The sequence below is a fragment of the Chrysemys picta genome, chromosome 10, assembly GCF_011386835.1.
Source record: "Chrysemys picta bellii isolate R12L10 chromosome 10, ASM1138683v2, whole genome shotgun sequence".
Taxonomy (NCBI): Eukaryota; Metazoa; Chordata; order Testudines; family Emydidae; genus Chrysemys; species Chrysemys picta.
In genome coordinates this window covers 71,404,603-71,428,448 of record NC_088800.1, presented here as the reverse complement: position 1 = coordinate 71,428,448, position 23,846 = coordinate 71,404,603, and the positions used below count along the sequence as shown (strand labels likewise).

Here is a 23,846-nt window from a genome sequence, read left to right as displayed (position 1 = left end):
CACAAAACACTCTCTAAACATTTTTCTGCCCTTAATGTTTAGCTGCCTTCAAAGCCGGTGGCTGCTGTGCAGTTGCATTTGAGAAGACTCTATGCCACTAAGATTTTGTGGCCAGCCAGCCTGTGCTGTACAAGAGTCTCCTAAATATTATACGTTTTCAGATGTGTATATGTCTAGACTACACATGTACATTATGCATATGTAACAGTATGCATTGGGATGTGCATTTGTGTGTGTATATTTGCACACTATACACGTGTAGCTAATTTATTCTATCTGAATTTATACTGCACTCATCAGTGCAGCAGCTGCACATGTGTATATTCTGTGTGACGTGCAGGTCTGCATGAAGTACCTGTGTTTGTCACACGATGATGTGTGTCTGTGAATAAGTGCGTGCGTATCAGTGCGTGTGTTGTCCCTGTGTGTCGCTCACCCTGCATGTGTGTGTTGTGCGTTTGTGTATGTCAAGTGTCTGTGATGCCTTGCACATGGGTTCTGTGTGTGGGAATGGGCACGTCCCGTTCTACCTGGGTCACACCTGTGTATCTGTGTACTAGATGGGGGTATGTGTGTCACTCCACAAATGCCTGTGTGTTACACACGTGTAGCGTGTGTCCTGTCCCCCTGCCCATGTGCCTAGCGGGGCTCCCGCTCCCACGAGCAGGAAGGCGCCGGGGGCGACGACTTCCCTCTGGCGGGCACAGCGGGGCTCGGGCGAGCTCTAGCCGGGCGCGCGGGGAGGGGGCTCGGCCGGGGCGGGGCAGCCGCCGGTGGGAGGGGAGCTGTCAGCCCCGGCAGTACCGCAGCGGAGCTGTCAGCTCTGCCCAGAGCGCGCCGAGCCTCGCACAGTGCGCACTGCCGGGGCGGGCGCTGCTGCGCCCTGTGCACGGCGGGTCTCGGCGCTGGGCTCCACACCCCGTCCCGGGGCAGACATGGGACGTGCCTGCGGGCTGTGAAGGAGACAGTCCCCCGCCGCCCCGGGCCACCGACCGCCGGCGAGCGACCAGCGAGCGAGCGAGTGAGTGAACGCGGGCAGCTCCCCGCCACGGCTCGGCTGGGGCAAGGAGGGCGAGCGAGCCTTGCACGGGGGTGGGGGGCCGGGACCCGGAGGTGAGCTGGGGCGGGGAGCGAGGGAATCGGGGGCGAGCGAGCATTGGAACTGGGGCGGGGGGCGCGGGAACCGGGCGAGCCTTGGAAGCGGGGGGGGGGCGGGAACCGGGCGAGCCCTGGGGCGCGGGAACCGGGCGAGCCTTGGAAGCGGGGAGCGAGGGAACCGGGCGAGCCCTGGGGCGGGGGAACCGGGCGAGCCTTGGAAGCGGGGGGCGAGGGAACCGGGCGAGCCTTGGAAGCGGGGGGCGAGGGAACCGGGCGAGCCCTGGGGCGAGGGAACCGGACGAGCCTTGGAAGCGGGGGGCGAGGGAACCGGGCGAGCCCTGGGGCGGGGGAACCGGGCGAGCCTTGGAAGCGGGGGGCGAGGGAACCGGGCGAGCCCTGGGGCGAGGGAACCGGGCGAGCCTTGGAAGCGGGGGGCGAGGGAACCGGGCGAGCCTTGGAAGCGGGGGGCGAGGGAACCGGGCGAGCCCTGGGGCGGGAGAGCGGGGAAAGCGGAGGGGGTGAACGCTGAGGGAGGGAGCAGGGGGCCGAAGGGACGGCGCACGGACTCGGGGGGAGGAAGGCACAGACGGGGGCTGAGCAATGAGGCGTAGGGGGGCAGCCAGAGGGACAGAGCAGCCCCTGCATGGTGGCGCATTCCCAGTCCAACCCTCCCTGGCCGGGGCAGCACAGCCCTGATCAGTCCTGCGCCCTCCCTGCTGGGCTCCTGGCTTGTGTGTTTGTCGGGGGCGGGGGGTTTAGAATATTTCAATCCTATTCGCATTCATTTGCAAAGGAAACACCCCCCGCGCCGTTGCAGCTCATTTCGCCGGGAGCTGCTGCTAATACCCAGGCTGCTTTCTGGGCTGTGCTTTATAGCCTCCGCCGCCTTTGGCGCGGGACACAAGTTGTCAGCGGGGGGGGGGGGGGTGTTGGTGGAAGGCAAATCTCCCGCTCCGGCTGCCCAGCTCCAGTGCTCCCGCTCCTCACAGGAACGGGGGGACTCACTAGGGGCTTCGTCCCCGGGATTGCGCCCCCCGGCGTAGGCAGGGGCGGCCGCTGTTCAGTGCAAAACAGCAGGGGACACAACGGAGCTACCTGGAGCCGGAGCACTGGAGGGCAGGAGCCTTGCTGGTGGGTTGCGGGAGCTGAGCCTTGGTAATGGGGGGGGGACCACGATCCCGCGTCCTGCTGCAAGCGAGGGGCCCCAGTGCACCCGAGTCGGGGAGAACAGCTGGATTAGTGGGTGGGTTGGGGAGCCAGACAATCTGTCTCGCTCTCCACCCAGGGGTGCTGGAACAATGTGTATAGTGCGGGTGCAAAGAGCCATTGAACCAAACTGCAAACCCTGTACATGATGGAAAGCCCCCCGCTACCCCTACCTCAAGCATGGCTAGAGACATCGGAGCTGAAGGGCCCGGGGACCCAGGCTCGCTGGTGCTTGGTACAGTGGATCCTTTGGGGGTACGCTCAGGCTCCCCATGTTTGGAGGTGCCTGAACCTCGGGAAGACGTTGCTCACTGTGTGTTGATTTAGCGTTTACACGGGAAGATATTTCACAAGCGAGCGGCTCGCCCCACCCGCAGCCCGGGTAGACCCCAAACACTCGTGATTGTAGGAGACAAACGCGACAGAACTGCAGCCCCTGCTTTCCTCTTCTGCGCCTCTGCAGCTCCGGCGGAATTAGCCTGGTGGCTGACAGCAGGCTGGAGATAGGACTACGAGGGGGATTAGGCTGGATATAGGACAGGGAGGGGGGCTGTGTGCAGCTCCGGGGGAGGCGGGGAAGGAGGCTGGAGCCTGAACTAGGGGGAAATAGTGCAAGAGTCTGTCACACTTGGGGTTGGGGGGGGACAAAGGAAAAGAGGCAGGATCTAGGACAGAAAAAGCAGGCGGCTGCAGGCAGGATTAAGGGGAAACTGGTGAGCAGGCAGCTGCCTATAAGACTAGGAGGACTGGGCTGCTTGGCTCCTCTTTAGGGCTCCATTCCGCTTGTGACCCAAGCACTTTGGATGCCACACCAGAGCCAGAAAATCCTCCCGATGGGAGCTGGAGGATAATCATAAGGGATCTGGGTTGAATGGAGAAAAGCTCTTTGTTGGGCTATCCCCATCACTGCCTTTGTTAGGGCTCAGCAGTATTTGTTTGGACGGTGGGAGCTCTGCTCAACTGGTGCAGCTAAATGTATGGGAGCTGGTACCTTATGCATATTACAGTCTAGGGCAGTGGCTCTCAACCTTTCCAGACCACCGTACTTCCTTCAGGAGTCTGATTTGTCTTGTGTACCCCGCCCCCATATTTCACCTCACTTCAAAAATTACTTGCTTACAACATCAGACATAAAAACACACGTGTCACAGCAAATTACTGAAAATGGCTTACTTTCTCATTTTTACTATATTATAAAATCAGTTGTAATATAAATATTGCACTTACATTTCAGAGTATAGAGCAGTATAAACAAATCACTGTCTGTATGAAATTTTAGTTTGTACTGACTTTACTAGTGCTTTTTATGTAGCCTGTTGTAAAACTAGGCAAATATCTAGATGAGATGATGTACCGCCTGGAAGACCTCTGCCTACCAGCAGAGGTACATATGCCCATGGTTGAGAACCACTGGCCTAGGGCAGGGGTTGGGTGATTTGTTGTCTAGTTAACAGAAAATTCTTATAAACATCATGCCCTTAAACAGCCAAATAGGGACAGGGACTTAGTACTTCTTTGAACCCTTTGTTTATACCTGATCTAATGTTTATCCCAAAGATAACAGGATTTCTTATGTCAAAGCACTTAGACTGTAAACATTTCTGCAATCTCTATTCCTGTATGCATGGTATTTTACATCTAAATTGGCTGTGATGTACTGTATTTGCATGTTGAAGGATTCTCCCCACTACATCAGAAGAAATTGCAATTAATCTTTTTGTAACAGAGTGGAGAGAGAGAGTCCATGATTTAAGTTCTTACATTAATAGGGACATTCCTAGAAGTAAAAGCCAGCAAGAGAAGTGATCAAGTGCATAATCACTTTAATGCAAAACCCAATGCTCCTTAGACCTTATAATTGCACGTATCTAGACATGGATGGATGACGTAAAGAACACGACTAAAAGGAATTCAGAACATCTAGAATATTAGGATGAATTTCAGTTATATTCAGCACTGCAAAGTATTTTTAAGATACAGCAATAGTTATTCTACATATCCCATTTGTGAATGGAGTCACAAATTCTATAGCAGCTGAGGTACTGAGCTCTAAAAAGCATTGTGTTATTGTGCAGAGTAAGACTAAATCACAGCCTCGTTTTTGCATACAACGCAGAATCTCATTATTAATTATTATTCTGGAAATACATCTCTTCAGCAGTCTGATCTCAGCTTAGCTGTTGCTACACTGTTATCAGTCCTGAAGCTTATTCCTGAGATCTGATAAGAGGACTGGGTACAAATCCTATGTTATGATTAATTTCTAACTCATAAGCATCTCTACACAATGCTTCATGGTGGTGGAAGCATTTTGTTTGTGGCAAGTATCCGTGACTAAAACTAATAGTGAGGAAATCAACTCATGTGTCATGGGGCACACTCACCTCTTGCAGGACCTCCTGCTGGCCATTCTGGGGATTAGCTCTGCCTGCTCATGCTCTCCCTCTGGTGATGACCTCTCAGTCTGCAGCCCTGCTCACTCCCAGATCTGCAGTCTCCCCTTCGTGGCTTGGCCCTCCAGCCAGGTCACTAAAGTCCTCTCCTTCCAGGGAAATCACAATCCTTCCAGACCAGCTGTCTGGCTGGCATCTCCAACATCCTGCATGACTTCCCAGTGGCTGGTAGAGAAACTAAGGCCCACTCTCTATACTGGATTCCAGCCCAGGGATCCTATAACAAGCAGGCACAGTCCCTCTGCAGTCCTATCCCTTGCTGCTGTTTCCTTGGGCTTCCTACATCCCTGGTTCCTACCCTCTCTGGGTTTGCCAGCCTCAGACTCCCTCCACTCAGGGAGTCACTGCAGTCTACTTCCCTACACACCCCTGTCTCCAGCCCCTTTACACTCCTCCCTCTTCCCAAGGAGTAACTGTCCTATTTCAGCAGCAGCCTTTCCCAGCAACAGCCACCCCTCTCTGCAGGCTGCTACCTGGCTGGATATAGGCCCTGCCTGTTCCTGAACAGGTAGATCTGTTCCTCTAGTTATGGCTTTCTTCTCCACCTCCTCTCGACTAGGTTAATTGGCCCATCTGGCCTCCATTTACCCCTTCCATCCTGTGCGGGGTGGACACCCCATCACACCATGTAAGACAGAACAGGATTGGTAGCTGTACCACTAATGCTTTTATATAGGACTCTTCTTCCTGTTCAAATTTAGACAAGTGGATGTTTTTACAAGGGTATCCTCACATGTAAAATGCATTGATTTTTAGAAGTTTAAACAGTTTAATAATGATACATTAGATAACCATTTAATGTAGCAGAAAAACTTTATTTGGGTTGAGAAGTGTTGATTTTAAAAAAAGTTTTATTTTAAAAAAGTGCAGAGCACCAGTGTCTCTCTATGTGAGCTAGATTGGCCAGATGCTCAGCTGAAGTCAGTGGAGCTGTGCAGATTTACATCAGCTAAGGATCTGGCTCAGCTACTTTAGCTGTGGAAGGTCAGCCTGACAGAAGCATTATTGTAAGATTCTTAAACATGACAACTTTTGGAAGATAGCTTTTAGGCCTTCAGTCTCCTTTTAGTTGTTTATAATCATGCTTTGTAATTGCTGGAGTGGCTTGGTGTCCACCATTCCTCCCGTGAATCATATACTGAGGCCAGACTCTACTCTCAGTTAAAAACAATAGAGTTAGTTTGGATGTGGGCTGGTGTAACTGAGATCAAAATTTGAGCCTGTATTTCTGGATATTCAAGCCACTCTGATTTTGTTTGCGTTGGGTTGCAGTTACTCTCTCGGAGAGGTACTGGAAATATATTTATTGAAGAGTCTAAAATATAGTGTACATATTTCTTTTTCAGGTGCCCAGGGTTCCAGGCTGGGTTAGACTGATGGCATGAAATTTAATTTTGGGAAGACTCTGTTAAAAATAATTCTATTAGAGGTTTGCTTCTGTGCTATAACTGCCCCATTCAAAACTGTTTTTCCTCAGGCTACTCCAACTGTGTTGGATACTCTGACACTGCCTGTGTCTATATTGGATGTTTTTGAAATCTCCCAATATTGCATAATTACTGATGCAGTTCGCTCAGTGGTAGCAATGGTGGGAGCACTAATGTAGATAGTGCCTTTTTAAAAAAAACAAAACACTGTGGGCTCCTATAACCCTGCTCAGAGCAGGTCTACAGTGGTGGTAGTGCAAGAGTGGAAGATTTCCCTCTAAAAGTCCAGTGTAGACAAGGCCTCTGAGTCTGCCCACTACTGCATGGTTGTAACACAGGTTGGTTTGGTTTATCCAGTGTGGACATGATTTTTGCTCCTTCCAAAACAACCCTCTTGCCAAAAAACATGTTTTAGACTTCCCATATGGACCCATTTAAACTACAAAAGAAAACAGGCTAGGATTCTGCCATGTCCCTATGCTATAACATGAATTTTTCTTGTCTGGCAGAACTCTGTAACAGTGTCAGGGACAACATTTTAGCTGTGGTTTCAGACTGACTATGAAATGCAGTTAAGGTCCATTCTACACGTCAAATTGTAACCAAGTTAGGGGCCAAGTGTGTTGTAAACAGGTTAAATCAGGGGTTCTCAAACGAGGGGTCAGGACCCTTTAGGGGGTCGTGAGGTTATTACAGTGAGCTGTCAGCCTCCACCTCAAACCCCACTTTGCCTCCAGCATTTATAATGGTGTTAAATATATTAAAAAAGTGTTTTTAATTTACAAGGGGGGGGGTCGCACTCAGTGGCTTGCTATGTGAAAGGCATCACCAGTACACAAGTGTGAGAACCACTGGGTTGAATTGCATGATTGTGCTTACAGGATAGACAAGTCCTTTGGCTAGAAGCATGTTTGGGAGTGCTTTTAGACACTGTTACAAGACCCAGTGTGGACAGGACCAATGAGATGACTCAATAATATCATACACTAATGCACAACTACAAAATGGAGAATAACTGGTTAGGCAGTAGTACTGCTGAAATGGATCTGGGGGTTATAGTGGATCACAAATTGAACATGAGCCAACAATGTGATTCATTTGCAAAACAGGCAAATATTCTGGGGTGCATTAACAAGTGTTATATGTAAGACATAGGAGATAATTGTCCCATTCTACTTGGCATTGGTGAGGCCTCAGCTGGAGTATTGTGCCAATTTTTGGGTGCTACACTTTAGGAAAGATGTGGACTAATTGGAAAGATTCCAGAGGAGAGCAACAAAAATGATAAAATGTTTAGAAAACCTGACCTATGAGGAAAACTTCAAAAAACTGGGCATGTTTAGTCTTGTGAAAAGAAGACTGAATGGTGGACGTGATAAGTCTTCAAATATGTTAAGGACTTACAAAGAGGACAGTGATCAGTTGGTCTCCATATCCACTGAAGACAGGACAAGAAATAATCAACTTAATCTGCAGCAAGGGAGATTTAGGCTAGATATTAGGAAATGCTTTCTAACTAGGATAGCTAAAGCCTGGAATAGGCTTCCAAAAGAGGTTGTGGAATCAGTCATTGGAGGCTTTTGAGAACCAGTTAGACAAACATCTGTCAGGAATGATGTTAGGAGTACTTGGTCCTGGCTCAGCTCAGGGGGCTGGACTAGATGACCTCTCCAGATCCCTTCTAGTCCTACATTTCTATGATGCTACCATACTGAAACTTGACATGAAAAAAACTCCCAGGAGCAATCCCAAACGTTTCCCTAGTTGCTGTTGTAGATATTATGGAGTTTTCTAAAGAGAAGAAATAAATATCTCCAAATTACAGTACACAGCTCTCCCAAAAGTCACTACTTGAAAAAACTCCCAGTAGAGTTTGATGAGACTGGCTTTTTCTGAGTTTGATTTTGCTGGAGGCTTCCCTCCAAAGAAACCTACCCCTTCCTGTATGGGAGATAAGAATATCCAAATAGGAACAGGAAATAAATGATGGACTGACAATATGACTGATTACCCATGGAGCACAATCTCCATGGAAACAGACTGTCCTAGAATAGCTCGATCACATGAGGATTACATGACATGAATAAAGTAGCCAGAACTGGAATATATCTCAGAATTGGAGATACTTGTATTTAATTCATTACCCTCAGGTCTTTGGAGAGCAACTAATCAACAAAGCTAGAATTGAAACCAGTTTCGTATATTTCTATTCTAATTTGGATGAAGTGAGATAATGCAAATTTAAAGTGATCTTAATTTAAAGGGCAGTTTCTCATATTTTTTCCAAACCCAGCAGACTTCAACGTAGAGTGAAATCTGAACAATGATCCACACGATCCATTGCTTGCATTTAGTTCCTGTGGTTTCCAATATTGCACTGAATCCTTTAAAAGTGGATTTGCTCCCTTCATTGTAAATGGGAGTTGAGGGGGCTCAGCACTTCTCAGAATCAGGCCCTTTAAGAATTGTGTCTCAAAACATGTTAACCAAGTGACTGTGACTTTTGGCTTCTGGCAAAGTTAATTACAGTAGTATGTTTTCTGTGTTTCACTCTTTATTCATTATTCCACATGAATCTTTAATTACACCCTGGATTGTATTAATGCCTCCTCAACTGTAGATATGGAAGCCTCTGATTTGCTATTGATCTATTTTCAAATCCTGATTGATAACCCTGCCTTTGATACTTATGCCTGCTGAATTTAAACTTGTAATTAAGTGTTTTTTTTAGTTCTATTTTTCAACAGAGTGCGGTGAACCCCAAAATGCGTTTCTTTCTCACTCTTGTACCACTGAGGACATGATCATTAAACACATGTACATTCTAGACTGTGATTCAAGACTACTCAGCAACCTAGAGTAGTCAATGTGCTATCACAATTGTTCAGGGACTGAGCCTACATCTCTCAGATGGAGTTGTATCTGGCCTACATTTGTTAGTGCCAGCTATTCACCTTCCAACATGGCTTGCTTCTAGAAGCATGGTTTGAGACTAAACTGAATTCTCAAGACCAACAGGGTACACTGGCACTAATGGATTATAGGCATGCAATACCCCACAGTGTCTGTAAAGATTTCCTCCCTGCACTGTATTTCATTCTCTGCAGTATGAGTTTAGTAGTGTTCTTTGCCGGGTGCGTTTGGATATTTAGAAAAGCCCAACCAGATGCCTGATCCAACAAACTTACTCCCGTGAGTAGTGCTTACTCATGTGAATAGTTCCATTGAAGTCAATGAGACTTTATTGTACGGACTACTCATGTGTGTAAGGGATTGTAAGACTGTAATTCAGAATAGGTCCCTTTTTGATTAATTCCATTTTCAGACTCCAATGAATGTATTCAGTATAACAACTGTTCAATTTAAAAGTAAACCTAGTTTATTGGAGACTAAATTCCCCTTGGTAAGGACTTGACTGGTCAAGTGAATGGGATAGGGGACTCAAACATTATAAAAAACAAACTCTTTCTACTCTTTCTATCAATCAATTAAAAAAAAAACATATAGTTTGGTTGAAAAATAATCATTAGCCCTGGTGGTGTTTCAATACATCATTACTCAAGTTAAACCCATTTGTGTGATAACGGCAGGTTAGAAACGCATCACAGAATGATGGAGGTAACCTGTTATTCCAATGAGCATGTCAAGATAGTTGTACACTTTGTTTTGTTTGTCCAAATCATATTACTTAATTGTAACCACATTACTGTTTTTTTTACTGTTTTTAATTTTTTACATTAAGTATTTCTTATTTATAGTACAGATGAATAGAAAAAGCATTGTGCTTCTGTATTAGTATATTTACTCTCCTGGTAAATGAAATAGAAAATGTTGTTGTTCAAAATCTTTGATCTTAGCAGAGACCTAAAACGGACATTGTTAATGACACAGGGTAATGGAACGAACGTTAGTTTTTAAAACTGCTTGATATGTCCACGCTTACAGCTTTGATCATTACAGTAGCATAATATAAACAGAGAAATCACAGCTCTTACCTTTAGTAATCACACGCTGTTGTAGTCTGATAATATAAATAGTTATTGCAGTAGTAGAATTAAAAAAAATATAACTTTGATCATTATGTTCAATTTGATAACACTTTATAGTTACATTAGTCCTTGTCCAAGTCATGTCAACTTATTTTCAGGTCTTCAATGAGCTGTATTTCTGATCTGCAAAGTATCTGTACAAATTTGCCAGTTTGGGGCTGTTTGCCTGATTCTTAGGAAATCTGTCTTTATCAATAGGTTCTTTTTTCCCTTGATGTACATGTTCAATATGCCACATGGTGATATGCTGGTGCACAAGTAATGTAATAGCTTACATTTGATATAAAAGCACTACATAAAGGATCTCAAAATACTATGGGCTTATCCTTCAAATGCTTGGTCATGTGAATAGCCCTTATCACATTAATAATGCCACTGAAATCAATAGGGCTATTCCTGTGAGGGAATCAGGCTTCATATATGATCCATATTGGACACATTTTACCCAGCCATTGAAGTATGGCCATCACTGGGATGGAATATATGTCACTTTTAAAACATGCAAAGACTTTTTAAAAGCAATTATTTTGCTTTAAGAAGGCATGAAAATGAAGACCACTATTTCTCTAAAACTGAAGGGAGAATTTAGGAAGGCAGCATATAACTAAAGGGAATTAGTCAGAAACCTTTGGTTTTGCTGCTGCATTTGCGTGTAATATGACTGGATATGTTGTCTTCCTAGAGAATTTAAAGTTGTTTACTTTGAGGATGCAGAGACCATGATGTTCCATTTTTGTTGTTTCTCTTTTTGGGTGGCTTTATATTTGCTAAGGACAATGACTCATTCTTTGGTCAGTTGATTAACAATGCTGCATGTGTGTAATGTACTTCTGCCACAGATAACTTTTGTAGTTAAGCATTCCCTGCAGTAAATGCAGAAGATCTCAGGATGGGAAGGCAGGGGAAGGAATACTGTGTGAAGAGATGCAAACTGAGCAGAATGAAATTTTAACGCAACACAGACAAACATGGGGAAAAAAAGTATTTTGTTTTAAATGCAAACTTTATGTTCCTTGTATAAACAGTAACGATAGAGCAAACGACTGGATCTGATTTTACCTTAGACCCCCTCTGAAATGGGGGTAATTCCATGGAAGGTAACAGTCTTACACAGGTGTAAAATCAGTGGCCTGATTCTGGTATCACTTATATTGATATTGAAATCAGCCCGATGTTTATTTAACAGGCAGTTTAATTTATACACATTTCATTCTCATCTTCTCTATTACATTTGATTACTAAATAAACACAGGTACTTTATCATTCATTGCTTCCTAAATAATTTGTTTAGGCAATAATAAAGGTTGTATTTGAGGTTGAATCCAAGTCCTGCATTTGGAAATGTCTTTACATTATGTAAAAACAAAAGGGAATTATTTTAAATTTTGAATCCAACAGGACTACAATAGCTTTTATGGCTTAGGGAAGCAGGTGAAGCTGAAAATCCAGTGCAAATAAAAGTAAACATGTTCCTTGACATGAACAATTGGAACAAACTACTTCCCATAGTGTGCAAGCTATGCTTCCAGTTAAAATGAGATCTCGAAAGGTACTGTGTAGTAAATGATGTTTTCTAAGGAACAGCTTAAGCACAGTCAGCTAAAATAAACAATTATTTTGTCACTTTATCTTATTGTCTCAGACAGAAAAATGAAAACCCACCCAGCCATTGTTTTCCTCCTCCTCTTCGTCATCAGTTATGGCTCTTCTGAAAACTCAAGTACGTCCAGAGGGTGTGGACTGGATCTTCTCCCCCAGTATATTTATCTGTGTGACCTGGATGCCATTTGGGGAATAGTAGTGGAGGCAGTTGCTGGAGCAGGAGTGCTGACGACGTTGCTGTTGATGCTGATTTTGCTAGTGAGGTTGCCATTCATCAAGGACAAAGAGAAGAAGAGCTCATTGGGAATGCATTTCCTCTTTCTCTTTGGGACACTAGGACTGTTTGGGCTGACTTTTGCATTCATCATACAGGAAGATGAAACAGTATGTTCCACTCGAAGGTTTCTGTGGGGCGTTATCTTTGCGTTGTGCTTCTCCTGTTTGCTAGCTCAAGCCTGGAGATTACGTAGACTAGTTCGACATGGTAAAAGTCCATCTGGCTGGCACCTAGCTGGCATGGCAATCTGTCTTATGCTGGTCCAGGTCATTATTGCAACGGAGTGGCTAATACTGACAGTTGTGAGAGATAAGAAGCTGGCCTGCAATTATGAGCCAGTGGATTTTGTTATGGCTTTGATTTATATTATGTTCTTGATGATGGTTACCATGGGAGTCTCTCTGTTCACCCTGTGTGGAAAGTTTAAGAAGTGGAAGAAAAATGGAGGATGCCTCATTATAACGATTTTTTTCTCGATTCTAATTTGGGTAGCTTGGATAACGATGTATCTGTTTGGCAATACTGAACTGAGGAAAAAAGACAAATGGAATGACCCCACTCTTGCCATTGCACTGGTGTCCAGTGGTTGGGTGTTCGTTATTTTTCACGCTATCCCAGAAGTTCATTGCACCATTCTTCCGTCACAGCAAGAAAACACACCCAATTATTTTGATACTTCGCAACCAAGAATGCGTGAAACTGCTTTTGAGGAAGATATACAACTTCCTCGGAGCTACATGGAAAACAAAGCCTTTTCAATGGATGAACATAATGCAGGTAAGATTTTACTGTATAAAGGACCCAATACTGTCTTATAGTAAGAGAAGAAAATGTATACATTTGCTCAAAGATATTTGTTCTAGTGTATTTGGTTTGTGATAGAGCTCATTCAAAATGCCAATCCCTCCCCCCCCCCCCCACACACACACAGTTTTTGTTTTTTTCACGATTTCCCATGAAACAAATATTTTGAGGTGTTTCAAAAACTGTAAACCGAAAAATTCCAGAAATGTTTGTGTGTGGTTTTTTGTTTGTTATTTTAATGGTAGCCTTTGTTTGAAATAAATTATTCTAGTTTTTAAGGAAGATTCAAATGAAAAGCAAATATTCTGTTTTCATTTGGAAAGAAAAAGGTCACTTTCTGCTGAAAAAATTTTCAGTAGAAAATCTGTAATGAGCTCTAATTGTAAAGATTAAGCTACAAGTAAAATATTTCCCTAATAATATGACCTGAAGTTCACAAGAGAAAATTGAATTTATTCATGCTTCTTGCTCACTCAGCCTGCATTTTTTCTCATTTATACCATTGTAAATAAGTAGTAACTCTGTTGAGATCAAAAAACTTTCTTTGCTCGTGTCAAAAACACATGATTAGCAAGGGCTGAGTGCATGGAGTGCTCAGCATTCTTGGGCCACAAAATAACTGATCATACATTAAATGTATACCTTCTTTCACAGAAATGGGTCCCAAAGTTCTTTTCTGAGACTACATAAATAACGTGCTTGGTGCTTTACAAACAAGTATAAAGACAAAGGCTCTGTCCTGCAATGTTTACATTCTGGATAGAAAATATGTAGACAAAGGATGAAAAGCAACTGAATGGATGCTCTACAAACTGTACTCGCGATGCATGAAGGAGTTGCTTTGTTTGTCACAAAGTGCAACTGGGGTGAAATATGGCAACTGTGTAACGTGAACACCACCACTAATGCAACATTTTAGATGACAGGAAATGAAGAATAATAGATCCAATTGAAATCACAGTGAAATTGGCCTTAACTGACTGTTCAAGGGGCCAGCAAAAGTTGGTTGTCTAGCAGAGACAATCACTAGCTAAAACCGGAACAACATTCTAGTGGAAAGGACACAGGGATACTTATCTGTTAGTCTCAAAGGTGCCACAGGACCCTCTGTTGCTTTTTACAGATTCAGACTAACACAGCTACCCCTCTGATAAGGGATACTTATGTGGCTGCTTATGGCAGAGAGCTGCCTGATGGAGGTCCTTAGCGCAGTTTTCGTTCTAGCTGGGTAAGAAGTGGGTTGTATATTTTTAAGGAACCAGCAGTAGAAAGCATCATCGCTGTTCTTAGGTTTCCCTATTGTTAAAGCCACTAAGCATTTTGGACCTGATTCCCACCCCCCTCAGCCCATTTTATACTGGGGTAACTAGAATTACTTCAGTGGAGTTGTTAGAGACTAATGTAGACATAAAAGAACACAGAATTGGGCGGTTTTAAATAGATGATGCTATTACTGTATTATGATTCTCTAAACAAAAGCCCACTGTTGTAATGATTGATTTGTCTCTGATATTTACATGGTGAGGATTTGTAAACTTTTTTAAATCTTCCAAATATATATACTTTTAAAATGGGCCCTTTATCTCTGTTTAGAGATTCTAATGTAGCTCAGCCAAGCTGATCCTTATTTCTAAATAGTTTTTTATTCTTATCCATGCTTGATATTTTTTAATGGAGATTGTTGCAATCTGCTTTGGACTCTGTGTTTCCTTAGTAAAATAGTTATATGCATCATTTCCCCCCCCTAGAATCATTAAATGGCATTATTTACGATAGCCTAAGTTGCACAGTGGTGTTTTAAAATTTGGCATTGTATTTGCAATACAATCTTGTTAGGGAGGTAACTAGATTTTCCCATCTGATATCTCTGGTATTAGTTGTTATGATGAAAAACAAATGTTTTTTGTGCCCTGTGGAGGTAAAGCTATGTCTTCACTAGAAACATAGTAGCTTCAGTGTAGACACTCACTACAGTGAGGGGAGGGGTGACAGCTATCCTTTTTAGTGTAGGCCTGGCCTAAGGGTCACCTTGGAAGAGTATCTTGCATACATGTGTGTTGTGAGAATGTTGGTAAAATACTTAGAATTTACACAAAACAGACAATGTTGATGAACTCCCAACACTTCCATCAAGTGAAATGTATGGGAACTGAGCTATTCCTATAAGGCACACAGGATTTGGTTCTTAGCCAAGTTTCCCAGACAATTTTAGGTTTTTAATCTACAACTTGCTTATTGTTTTTAAAGTTTCTCCTCTATTATGTTAAAGACATACAGATCGAATGATTAGACAAATTCACAAAGCAAACTCTAAATGTTATAGTAATTTAGGAATTACTTGCAGTAATAGGTTTTTAAAAAAATTCAGCCAGCAACATGAAATTTAATTTGACATTTTCTTGTTAAGATTTGCAAATAGATATGTGAATTACACCTCTACCCCGATATAACGTGACCCAATATAACATGAATTCGGATAGAACGTGGTAAAACAGCGCTCTGGGGGGAAGAGGGGCTGCGCGCTCCGGCGGATCAAAGCAAGTTCGATATAACGCGGTTTCACCTATAACGCGGTAAGATTTTTTTGGCTCCCAAGGACAGCGTTATATCTGGGTAGAGGTGTATGTAGGCAGTAAAATAGATATGTAATACCTTAATTTCAAATGGTACACTGTAATCATCTGAAACTATTTCTTAGTGCATAGTAAATGCCAGTGTAACCATTTATGCTAAAACATTGAGAGGAGGCCAATTTATATATTTAAAAAGATGTATTACTGATCGTGAGATGGACATGTTTAAATATTGACCTCTGAGTAACATAATAATACATAGTATTTAAATAGTGCTTTTCATTCATCCTTTTTAAAGTACTTTCCAGAGGAGGTAAGCATCATTAAAAACTAAATTTCACATGTGTGTGTTTGCAGGGCCAGGGCCTAAATTATGTGTAATAAACTATGGTATGGTAAAAGATCAATATTGATCTTCATCTCTGTGCACAACTCCTATTGATAGGAGTAGCAGTAGTAGGGTGACCAGACAGCAAGTGTGAAAAATCGGGACGGGGGTGGGGTAATAGGAACCTATATAAGAAAAAGGCCCAAAAATCAGGACTGTCCCCATAAAATGACATCTGGTCACCCTAAGCAGTAGACTGAGGGCAGTATATAGCCCTATGAATTATGATCAATTTTAAGTCTTGCTGTACACATGGGGTGAAATTCTAGCTCCAGCGAAGTCAATGGCAAAACTCCCATTGACTTCACTGGGGCCAGGATCTTACCCACTGACTCTAGAATTGTAACGTGAAATAAATGTAAGAGAGAAATTCTAGTTCATGAGTGGCTGAAACAGGCATGTTTTGATCTACAACCTCATACCTATCAATAATAATATTGAGGTGTAGAACAACTGTAATGACACAGTTTGCATATACAAATGAAGGCATATTGTCTGGCTGCAGCTGAGTTCAGTGAAGCCTATTGTTCACCTCTGAACTAATCAGATAGCATATGCAAATCTCTGCTGCCTGACTGGCTCAGAGGTAAATAGCCACACCTCTTAACTTCATCTCTCATTTAACATGTAAATATTAAAAGAAGAAAAATGATGCATTAAAATTCATGACTGTCATAACGGATAGACTCCCAGATATTACTGATATAAACAGCATTTTATCTTTTGCTTCAAGACATCTTCATGATCAACCTATTCAAAAGCAATATTTGTGTAATATTTCTAGTTTCTCAAAGTAACTAGAGGAGATATTTGGAAAATCATTATGCACTAGGCATTCTGAAATAATGCTCAGGGGGTTGTGTTCACTGGCTCAAACAATATTTTGCATGTCTTTTTTCTGAATATGAAAAGATGCAGAAATGTTGTTTTACTTTACTGCTTAGTGCATGCAGACTGAAGGATACCTGATGGGAAATACTAATGAAAAACACATTAGCAGTTAGAATTTATCTCCAGTTATTTCTTCTTTTCCTGTGCCAAGCAGTTTCTTTAATTTAAAAGTAAACTCAAAGATGCAACCCAAAATGTATAAATATAATGACAGAGGCAGAATAAAACTGAGGGACAAAATCATGGCTTTAAGTCAATGGCAAAACTACCTCTGTCTTCAGCGGAATCCGGATTTCACCCTAGAGCACTCTTGTAATTTTTAAAAATATGTATTATTCTGACACATGAAAAGACGGGTATAATTTGTTTGCATGAGAATAAAAATGTCTCTTGTTCTAAACACAGCTTTAAGAACGGCAGGATTTCGCAATGGCAGCTTGGGAAGCCGACCTAGTGCTCCCTTTAGAAGCAATGTTTATCAGCCAACTGAGATGGCAGTTGTGCTAAATGGTGGGACTGTAAGTATAAAAATGTGATAATGTACGAGTCTTGGGTATATAGTGGGGAATGTGCAACCGCTACTTATTGAATGAACTTCTGAGGTTAGACTGCTTGTTCATATGAAAGAAAACCCTATAAATGAAATCTCTAGCAGCGAGTATGCATGTAATGCTTCCATTCCCCTTTTGAGATTATTCAATTAAAAAAAATTTGGACTTCATTACTTGGCCATTTTGTTTAGATTGAATGAACCAAGTTTTCTGCTGACTATCTATATCCAGTACCTCCTTTGGACGAATGTAACAAAGTGATAGTTAATAACATAGTCTGATTTCTGCAAGTTACACTTTTGGTTACAGTCCAGTATATTCTTTGGCATAAGAATCTTTGCTGCAGATAGCTGATATCACAATTTCACTTTCCTTGTAAAATCTATATTTTTCACTATATGGTGAACACCAATTGAGGTGTACTACCCTTGGAAAGAAATATATAAGAGGGGCAGGTAAAATATCTTGGCTAATGTGAATTAATTTTCCTCTCAAACAATGGTTTGGCATGCTATTATTTGATAGATATACTGTTATTCAAGGTCATTGCAAGAATGGCTTAGAGATCTGATGCCAAACAGCCTCTCTAAATTTCATTCCCATTGTGTGTATAATTTACACTTGAGGAATTGCATATCGCTTTCTCCTCTCGTTACAAAAAGGAGAATTTTCATTCCCCCATTTTCATGCGTACCTACGTGCTTCTTAAAAACTTACTCATGGGCTGGTTTACACTCATGTAAGTTGGGTTTTCATTATTTTAAATCATGAGCTGATTCCATAACTCAACCTGCACATTAAAAAACCCACAAGGAAGCTGATCTGACTGAAGGTTTTTTTTGGTTAAGTAAGTAGAGTTTGAATTTATTATAGGGAACAAGAGTTATTAGATCTCAGGATTTTCCTTTCCTGGGTAGTACATTGAGTGATACATCATTCAAAAGTGATGTAAATACACTCATTCCTTGCTCTCAGAATAACTTACAGGGCCCATAATGAGCACCATACTTTTAGGTGCCAGCATTAATCCATCCCTATATTCCCTTATACCAGAATAAGGAGCTCAGGGAAGAGGCAGGTTAAGGATGAAGGGCTAGAGAGATTTTCTGGGGGTAGGCACAAAGCTTGTTCCTGGAGAATAATTGCACATACAGTAGTTAAAGATGATTACCTTAGACAGTAAAGCAAAATAGACTAATATATACATATTCATCCCTTTTTCTTGTGGTGAGGTACATGCATTGTACAAACTGAAGATAAGCTTTGTTGTACCTTTTTGTTGTAGAACTGATAATGCTATTACTACTAGACATGTAATGTAGCATATGTTAACACTGTTTTCTGAATAGTCTGGAACTCTTAGTTATGGGTTTATTATCCTTATTTCCAGATACCAACTGCTCCACCAAGTTACACTGGAAGACACCTCTGGTGAAAGGCTAGAGGTTCTAGAGATAAGAATCGTTGTTACAAATGTTATTCCTTGGCAGTGTCTTTCTAAGGGAGGAATCAATAATACCACAACAAAGCAGCCAGACATCCAGGAGCTTTGGAATCCTTGAGAGGATTTTATGTAAATGTGAATACTGTTAAACTGATGAGCTAAATCACAGAAACAAAAAAACTCTGCAAAATTCAGGATGAATTTAATTTAAAATAGAAATAGGCACACTTTGAAATGGAAGAGAGGACACTGTGCATTCTTAAATGTGAGATATAATCTGTCTGTAACTAGTGTGCGAGGCAAGCCTGATTTTGGTTGGTTTCCAGCTGTTTGCAAAAAAACAACCCCCTCTCCCGCCCGAACTCTCCCTTACCAACTTAATCCATGCTGCCATAAGAGATTGCCACTACAGTGTGAAAGTATGCAGGGTTTCTTCCTACTTTATTTTTTTCTCTTTTCATTTCAAGTGTTGTGAAGTGTCTTGGTTGATCCATTATCCATCTCTATGTGAATGTCATTTAGGGTCAAGCATCATCAGTCCGTGGCAACTAAATTACCATTTCTCAACAATGAGACATGATCCACTTACGGGGGGAAAAAAGTATCCAATTTGGTTGTGGTGAAAGAAAATGACTGTGTATGCTTCATGCAACTTTGTCAAGCAACATTTGTGAAGAGTGAAGGTAGAGGCAGATCACCTCAGCAATGTAGAATCAGACACTGCAGTTCAAGATGCCCTGTTGATGCAGTCTCACTCCAGCGTACAAACAGAACCACGTGTTCTCAAACCCTTGAGAAATTTTTTTACGTATGTACACTTGGTGGCACTAAGTCAAATTATGGAGGGACAAGCTTCAGCAAAGGCTCTTAGCTGAGGAGAGAATGTGGCTTGGGGTTGCCAAAAGGAGTCCCATAGGATGATGGATTAAAGGAAACCTACTGTATTACACAGAACTCGGTTTGTGTTCCGATGGCTGATCCTGTAAGGTGCCAAGCAAAAAACTCAAGGGGATGGGAAGGTATCGATCACCTTCCAGGAGGAGCTTGGTAACTTGCGGGATTGGACCCTCTCTTCCTACTGTTGGAACTGGTGCCGAAACCCCTGCTCATGGGAGTAGCCCTATTGACTGCAATTGTTTGTGCATCTTAATGTATTTGTGTCTTTTAATGCATAGCTAGTCGAGTCTCCACTCTGGAGTTTCAGGGTTTTTTGTGTTTTGGAGTTGGGATAAGGTAGACTCTTTACCAAGGCTTATCTAGGCTATGTAACAAGTTCTTACTGCCCATTATTCTTGCCATGGTTTTCGTTACTTTAAAGCGAATCATTCCTTTATTATTTAGCATTTAATACATATCAAACATATGAAAGCATCATTGTATCCTCATTGTTTGGTCAACATTACTCCTAGCTTTCCTAGATACTAAAAGCAATTGTTTTTACATGAGGGTGTGGGTTACGTATAAGGGTAAAAATTTTGCATATGTTGTAATAAATATATATATATATTCTATTTTCAAATGAAAAATAAAATTATAATATACAAAGAAAACTGAATAGCTCAGTAGCTTCACAGAAGGATACTATTTGCTGCATACTGCAAAAAGAAAAATAAGCTGTTTATTTTTTTAAAAGGCTCCCTGTTTCTTCATGTACCTCATTTCTACAGTAAACAGACCTAATCCTGTAGTCTTGTACTCACACGAGTAGGTCCCATTGACATCAATAGGTCTACTCACAGGTGTAAGGGCTGCAGGATCAGGCCCTAAGCATTACACACAAGATATATTTTGCCATTCTTGCCATGATCACCTTATAGGGTTTTATTTCTAACAGCCCTTCTGGTTCAGGAACCATACTTTTCTGTCATGCATGATTAAAGGAACATGTTAGATCCATGTCTGATGTTCCCAATAGAGGCAAAGTGGAAGCATGTGCTTGCTTTTAAGAGAAAAAAAATGGTTTTAGTCTCTTGTTTAGGTAACTAGATTGTCTAAGAAACTGAGTAGACTAGAGGTGGATATTGCATGCTATCCAGTAATCTAGAAGTACCTCTAGGTGTTAAAGTTGTGATCAGATAAAATGATATTTTTGATAATTAATGGTTACTATCCCAGAAACTGCATAATTTGGAGTAATATAAAACCTAGTGGTGATGTGTGTCTGCAAAAGTTTCTTTTTAAACAGTCAATTTAAAAAACGTTAAATTCTCTGAAAAGGTCTTTATTGTAAAAATGTATAAGATGACCATGGCATAAATGGGAGGGCAGCTTTCTTTTAAAATATTTATCATGCTACAGTTGAGAAGTATACATTCAGTACTATACACATTTTATAGATCTTGGATAAATTCTTTCCAGGATAGTTATTTTGTAAACATTTACGTGGTGTTCAGTTTTCTAGATGGGAATGGATTAACAAAGTAAGGGCCTAGTCCTGCTCCAAAGGAAGTCAGTAGGAGTTTTGAGGCCCTAAGCACAGACCAGGCCAGATCCTGCAAACCTTTGCTCACATAATTAGTCTAGGGTTGACAACCCTCCAGGATTGGCCTGGAGTCTCCCGGAATTGGCATCAATCTCCAGGTGATTATTGAAAGCAATCCAGGAGATTTTAACAAAATGACATCACATCATGGGGGGGAGGAGGGGGGGAGGAGAGGGAAATCTCCCGGAATAGCTTCAGAGTTGGCAACCCTAAATTAGGCTTTGTCTACACTACCAAGTTTTGTTGACAAAACTTATGTCGACACTCAAAAGTCGACAAAACAAAAGTCGCCAAAGGATGGTCACACTTGCTCCGTCGACAGATCATGTCCACATTGTGGGCACCATCATCGACAGTGTGAGCAATGCACAGTGTTGTGGAAATGTGGAACTGATTGCTGCACATCATGGGAAGATTCCCTCTGAGTTCTCCCTCAGCGGCTGGGAGCGACATCATGAGTAGCTCTGTGAGCTCTCCATGCTGAGGAATGTCAAAGCAGTGCAGCAGTCTGCCTGCCCCAGTGTTCCTAGTGCAGGGCAGAACAGGCGTATTCCAATGATTTGCTCTTTGTTCCCCACAGGGAGCAGCACACTTCCCGCAACTTGGAAAGGGAAGGGGCGCATACTTGCAGGGCAGCAGAGTTCAAAACACTGAGCAGAGCGATCAGGGCAGGCATTGTGGGATACTGGCGGAAGCCAGTTCTGCTGACAAAACAAACAGCAGTTCTACACTGGCTCTTTGACAATAAAGGAAGGGGAAAAGAAAAAACAATCTCTTGTAGGGGTGGAAGGTTTTTGTCACCGAAACCGGGCGTTTTTCCCGAAAAAAAGTCGCATTGCAGTGTGTACACTCTCTCTGTTTTGTTGCCAAAAGGCAGTTTTTGGCGACAAAACTTGGTAGCGTAGACAAAGCCTCAGTTCCATTGAGTGGTCATGTGAGTTAGGACTGTTCACATTAGTAATAGCATGCAGAATTGGGTCTGCAATTTGGAGTGGCGGAGGTGTGTTAACTGATTAGAAGAAGGAGTTTATTCATTTTCCAACTTATTTTTGCCATTTGATAGTCTAATGCCAAATGCTCCAAATAACGTGTGACTGAAGGCACCTTTGTGTTACATTATTTTTATTAATGTAAACAAGTTGTTTACTTCTGCCTTTTAGAATGTAGAGCATCTGTGATCAAAGTACTACGTAACTGTAAACACAAATCTTTCAGGATTGTTATAATTAGCTTTTATACTATAAAAGCTACTATGTTGTCCCTTTTAAAATTAATAATGGTTATTTCCTTCTGGCTCTTACCAATACAGAAAAATGAAATCCTAAAACATTTTAAAACTTTGTTACAGAAAACATTTCTGTAGGAAGTGGCTTCTATTCAATGGCTAGAAAGTAGTTCACAGCCATACATTAAGACCCAGTCCCAACTGCAGTGGGAGTTGAGGGTGCTTACCACCTCCCAGGAGAAGTATAGCACCTTACAGGATGGGAGCCCTAAGTGCACACAGTTGTTTCTATAAATAAGGTAGATGTCAACTGTTGCAGAGCTAGCTAGTTTGTATTTCGTATCAGACAGGTATCATGGTTGGCTATGTTTGAGTTTGATGCCTTGGGTCTAACCAAAGGTTGTGCAAAAGGGAGCACTGTAACTTTTATAATTAAACAATTGGACTATTCTACCAGCTTACAAGATTACCCAGCAGGTGCTTTTTATTAATTGAGGAGAGCTAATGCTCATTTTTGATAGATAATATATATTTATTAAATGTATTAATGTGTGTTTTATAACGTACCCTTTTTTCCGCTGGTTGTTGCATACTGATATCTTAAGTACACCTCTGAAGGATTTTCAAGACAATCAATGTGTACCATAATGACTGTATATAAGTATACAAAATTAAAAAGGTTGTAAAGCATGGGCAAATGTTTTATTTTCAAAATGCTGTTCTTAACAAAAAATAAAGGCATTACTATTTACTTACAAGGTTTGTGGTAACTTGGAGTTATAGTTTACCTTAATCTTTAAATACCCCATAGCCTATTGATATTAGAGACAGAATTAGCCTGTGGAGTATCCCACCAAGTTGGTGACATTAGGTGAAATGGTACCAATATTAGTTTTGACTATACATCTTATCAAGCACCATTTAAGTCAATGAGATTTGTCAGAGTTAAATTTGTCAACTCTGTAAATAGCTTTTCTAAATGTGACATGCAAAAGGCCCACCGATGACGTATCCACTAGGGAAACTAAATAGATAGTGGGGCAAACTGTGAGGCCCTTAAGGGCCTGCATGCCCATTGCCTTGCACCTTCTGTAGTTACCTATACTTATGCAAAAATGGGCCTAAACTGCTACCATTTTGCTCTAATCATACTCTCTTGGCACAGACAAGTGACAACACAAGGCCCTCAGACTGTTTTTAAGGAGTGTTGAGCAACCATAGCTCTCGCTGACTTCAGCTGGAGTTGTGGATGCACAGCATATCTGATAGTTTGGGCCCTTGGGGTAGATTCTTAGCTGGTGTAAATTATTATAGCTCCACTGAAGCCAAGGGAGCTATGCCCATTTACAGTAGCTGAGAATCTGCCCTTTCATTTT

General features: G+C 42.0%; 1 protein-coding gene across 1 annotated transcript; it reads left to right on the top strand.

Moving 5' to 3' along the window:
- The first annotated feature begins 618 nt into the window (after positions 1-618).
- On the top strand, positions 619-23,228 carry GPRC5B (G protein-coupled receptor class C group 5 member B). Its single transcript, XM_005304757.5, has 4 exons — positions 619-1,021; positions 11,876-12,889; positions 17,174-17,286; positions 18,710-23,228. The coding sequence occupies exons 1-4, from the start codon at positions 634-636 to the stop codon at positions 18,752-18,754; spliced, it is 1,560 nt and encodes a 519-aa protein (XP_005304814.2). The 5' UTR covers positions 619-633; the 3' UTR covers positions 18,755-23,228.
- Positions 23,229-23,846: the final 618 nt, after the last annotated feature.